This window comes from Geospiza fortis, unplaced genomic scaffold, assembly GCF_000277835.1.
Source record: "Geospiza fortis unplaced genomic scaffold, GeoFor_1.0 scaffold38, whole genome shotgun sequence".
NCBI lineage: Eukaryota > Metazoa > Chordata > Aves > Passeriformes > Thraupidae > Geospiza > Geospiza fortis.
In genome coordinates this window covers 185,353-189,965 of record NW_005054591.1, presented here as the reverse complement: position 1 = coordinate 189,965, position 4,613 = coordinate 185,353, and the positions used below count along the sequence as shown (strand labels likewise).

General features: G+C 44.1%; 1 protein-coding gene across 1 annotated transcript in view; it reads left to right on the top strand.

The window, feature by feature from the left end:
• The first annotated feature begins 6 nt into the window (after positions 1–6).
• Positions 7–4,613, top strand: part of ZC3H12A (zinc finger CCCH-type containing 12A) — a 9,671-nt gene continuing 5,064 nt past the window's right edge. The window contains exons 1-2 of the mRNA XM_031064442.1: positions 7–143; positions 3,034–3,173. Of these exons, the coding sequence (XP_030920302.1) occupies positions 139–143; positions 3,034–3,173 (145 nt within the window). The 5' untranslated portion in view covers positions 7–138. The remainder of the gene's footprint in view (positions 144–3,033; positions 3,174–4,613) is intronic.

Here is a 4,613-nt window from a genome sequence, read left to right as displayed (position 1 = left end):
CCCGAGGCCCCGCCCGAGCCCGCCGAGGCCCCGCTGGTCCCTCGGGGCGGTGCCGGCAATAAATCCCCCGCGCCCGGCCCCGAGGAAACGGAGAGCGACAACCTGAAGCCCATCGTCATCGATGGCAGCAACGTGGCCATGAGGTGCGTCCGGGGCGGGCACGGGGCTGTCGGGTGTGAGCTCTGCCAGGGCTCGGAGGTGAAAAGCTGTGAGTGCCACGCTCAAGGCAGCCGTGCTGGGAACGGGGCTGGTAATATTTTCCAAAGTTCCTCTCCGACACACGAGGACGAGCATCACTGTTGCATTTGCGGGCCCGTCTTGCCACGGCTCTGCCCGCTCAGAGCCGCCAGTCACGGGGCGATGGTGAGGGCAGCAGTGCTTCCTTTGAAACAAACGCTTCCTCTTGGGCTCTGGCAATGAGGGGATAACTGAAGAGACGTTGTCCTCTCAACTAGTGGCTTTGTGTAAGTTTCCGTAGCAGGAAGTTGCTCAATAAATAATTACAGGGTTAATTAGAGAAGGCTTTGTAATATGGAGCTCCATTGGAGGCTTGTCTCCGAATTGTGCCTCTTGTATATTGGTGAATTTCTGTTCAAGGTAGAGAGTGATGAGATGTCAGAGGTGGCACCAAGGCAGGGCTGTGACTCATCCTCAGCGTTTCACATGTCCCAGCGTTGCTGGAGCAAGCTCTGTTGGACACTGACCAGAGCCCCCAGTACCCATGAAGCATTCAGAATCTCAGGGCTGGATATTTATTGGTGTGATGTTCCCATTTTCACCCTGACTTTTGCTCCTGCTTTGGTGAGCATTGCTTGCCCTCGCCCCACCCCCAGCAGTGTGTTCCTCACCTCTGCATAGCAAACTCTTGAAATTTAACGCACCAGCTTCTGAACTGGGTCCTGAAAGTTTTTTTCTGTTGTAGCTCGGACGCTGCTTCCTTTGTTGTTTATGTTTGTGTGTGCAGACTTCATTAAAAATAACCCTGGGTGCGGGTGGAGCTGCCATGTCGGTTGCAGTAGGTTTGTCTGAGGTGAAAGTGCTGCGTGGAGGTTTGTTTGCAGGTGTGGTTTTTGCCAAGCCCTGGCTGACAGTTCTGAGAACAGAAAAGATGGGGCACAGGTGAGCCTCGGAGCGAATGAGGAATGGTGGTGGCAGTGGAACAGGGCCGGGGAGTGAAAGCTATGCCTGGCACCCCTGAAGAGACCCTGCCCTAGTTCCTACCCTCTCCACGGCTCTGGGAACACTGTGGAAAGTGACCTATTGTGAGCCCAGGCTGATAAGTGACTCTGGCAACAAAGTTTACCTTGGATAAGTGCTTGGGCTTTAACAGCAGGATTGGCCGTGTTTGTTAGTGAGGAGCCTCTTAGTGGTGAAAGTTACCCCAAAATGCAGAGGGGAAATCACAGCAGCCGTGAGTCAGGGCAGGCCAGAGCCCAGGGTCTGACATGAGAGAAGCAGTCTGGCTTTTTTAAGCAATTCACTAGAAGGGGAATTCCATTCTGAAACTTCCTGTATTGATGGTGTGATGTTCCCTGCTGATTCATTTGCAGTATGTACAGCGGCCTCCCTCAACAGCTCTTGACAAACTTATGCAAATCATAGTGGAAATTAGCTTTTACTTCCTTCTAAGGGAATTTTTCCTTGGCTGCTGCCAAATCAGATCAGCCCAATTAGCTGCCTTCTGGAGGTTTGAGGTTGGTAGCAGAGACTCAAAAAATAAAAACAACCAACAACCCAAAACAAAGACAAACCAAAAAAATCCACCAAAAAGGATTTGTTTTTCAGACTTATCTCTAAAAAATTGTAGTAACCTGTGCCTGGCTATTTATAGCTAAATCCATTTGATATTGGAGAAAACTTTTAGAGCATCTTCTGATGGTGATTTTCAGCCTTCTGTAATATAGGATTCTTATTGAAGGTGTGTTAGGTGTCTCTAGGTGTTAGTTCTGTTGCCAAGTGTTTAATTCTTCTAGAATAAGTACTTTTGTACAGCTCTTCAACTTCCTTTGTAGTTTCAAAGAAAGGGTGAGGCTGGGAGGGGAACTGAAACCTCTCTGTAGTGGTGCTGCAACAGTGCCATTGCAGGAATGGCTCTGGTGAGGGGTGGTGGGGGCTGAAATGCCATACAGGTGCTGGTGGAGGGAGGAAGATTTGGGACAGGAGGAAAACCTTCCTGAGTTGTTAGAGCAGTTCCCCTTTTGGTGTAGTGCATTGTCACAGAACATGGGCAGTTGGATCCCCACAGTGACATATCGGGCTGGAATAGAAGTGTTGGAAGCTTGCCAAAGCCACTATCAGCAGAAGAGCTGATTGCACTGTAAATACTAATGCTTGTAAAACAGGAGGGGTAGTTTTCTCCTAGAAGTTCTGGAAACTTATTGATATGACCTAATGAATAATTAAGAAGCTTTTTGCATCACTACGTGGCTTCTGACAAGGTTATCAAACTTTCTTCTCCAATTGCCATGAGCTGTTCTCTCATCCAGCCCTGATGACAGGAAATGATGCCATTTTGTGCAAATAGTGCATTTGTAGATGAGGTTTGGAGCCATCATGGAATGAATCATCTTTCCTTGAGATGAGAGTGCATATAAAATACCTTGTTTTGCTGAAGTGATCAGAACAAGTTTGCAAGCAAAGGCCCAGTGAGGGTGCAGTGCACCCTGGCAGGAAACAGTCACTGGCATTAGCTGTCAGAGTAGCACAAAGGGGTTTTAGGTCACATTGTGCTCTGGGCTAAAAATAACCATCAGAAGGCTTGAAGCAGAGACTGTTTCAGCGCAGCTGCAACAGTTCCAGCTGTTGCCTCCCTCCCTCCCAGTGAGTATTTGGGTGTTTACTGGTATCCTGAGGTGCTGACACGAACGGGGGTGCTGGGCAGGTCTGAGTGAGGGTGTTGTTACACAAGACCAGCATCTGTGTTTGCTGCCTGTGCTCCTCAACCCTTCGCTGAAGCTTGTCCTAATTGCCAGCTCCCTTTGCTCTGTGCACTGAATCATGAAGGGATTAAAGTCTTAATTTTCTCCTTTGCAGCCATGGGAATAAAGAAGTGTTCTCCTGCCGAGGTATCCTGCTGGCTGTCCAGTGGTTTTGGGACAGGGGACACAAGGATATTACAGTCTTTGTGCCATCGTGGAGAAAGGAGCAGCCCCGACCAGATGTACTCATAACAGGTATGAAAATATGGAAACCAAAAGCAGCTTTTCAGGCTGACTGCTCTGTCACTTAGTGAGCTTGCAGAGTTCTGGCTAAGTCAGTAATTAACTTCAGAATGGAAAGTCTGAGTAGTAGGAGCTGAACTGACCGGGGAGTATTAGTCATTAACTTCTCCCCTAAGCCAGCTTTTGCCTGAATCAGTTGGAAGAATTCAGAAAACAAGGAATGTAATACTGCTCTACTTCCTAACTTCTTGTCTTTTATTTCTTGATATTTTTCCTTTTGCAGGGACACGCTTTGTATTTAACTGAAGCATATTTAGCCAGAATTATTCAAATTGAGGGGAGCTTGCAGAGAGCTGAGATTTTTAATAACTCAGAACAGTGATGAGCAGGACTGAATGTAGTCTGGGCTGTGGAGAGGCAGAATAAATGTTTTTATTTACAATGTCTTGTATTTGTGGGGTTCCCAGACGAAGGGAGGAATGATGAATCTGACTCCATGTTCTTGAAGGCTAATTTATTATTTTATGATACTATATTGCATTAAAGACTACTATACTAAAAAAAGGATACAGACAGTAAGCTAGAAAGATACTAATGAATCTGGTGACTCTCTCTACAGTGTCTGACACAGCTTGGCCCCAGTTAGCCAATAAGTTAAAATAATTCCCAGCAGAAACAATGAAACAATCACCTGTTGGATAAACAATCTCCAACCACACTCCAAAGCTGCAAAACGCAGGAGAAGCAAATGAGATGATGTTGTTTCCCTTTTTCTCTGAGGCTTCTCAGCTTCCCAGGAGAGAAATCCTGGGCAAGGGGATTTTTCCAGAAAATATGGCTGCCATGATAATGCTATTTCATCTGCGTGAAGGGCTGTGCAGGTGTGTCACTGTCACATTTTCCAAAAAAATCCCTTTGCCAGGATTTTCTTCTGGGAAGCTGAGAAGCCTCAGCTTCTCCTGTTTTGCTGCTTTGCAATGTGGTCTGGAGATCGTTTATCCAATGTGTGAATTGTTTTTACTTAATGACCAATCACTACCAGCTGTGTCAGACTCCACGGAGTCAGTCATGAGTTTTTCATTATCATTCCTGTTAAGCCTTCTGTCTGTATCTTTATTCTTTAGTATAGTTTTAGTATAGCATTCTTTAATATAATATAGTATGAAATAAAGAGAGAAATTAAATAAAAATTAAAAAGCAAAATCAAATATTAAAAAGAAAAATATATAAATTTTAAATTTTTTATTTTATTTTTGTATTTAAGTTTTTATTTGATAACATATATTTTATATATGAATAAAAATAATACAATAAAATAAAATAATGAAATAAAATAATAAAAATTAAAAATAAATAATAAAATTAAAAAATAAATATTAAAGAATATAATATAAAAGTAATATTAAAAATATAAAAAATAAAATCATATACAAGTAATATAGAAATAGAAAA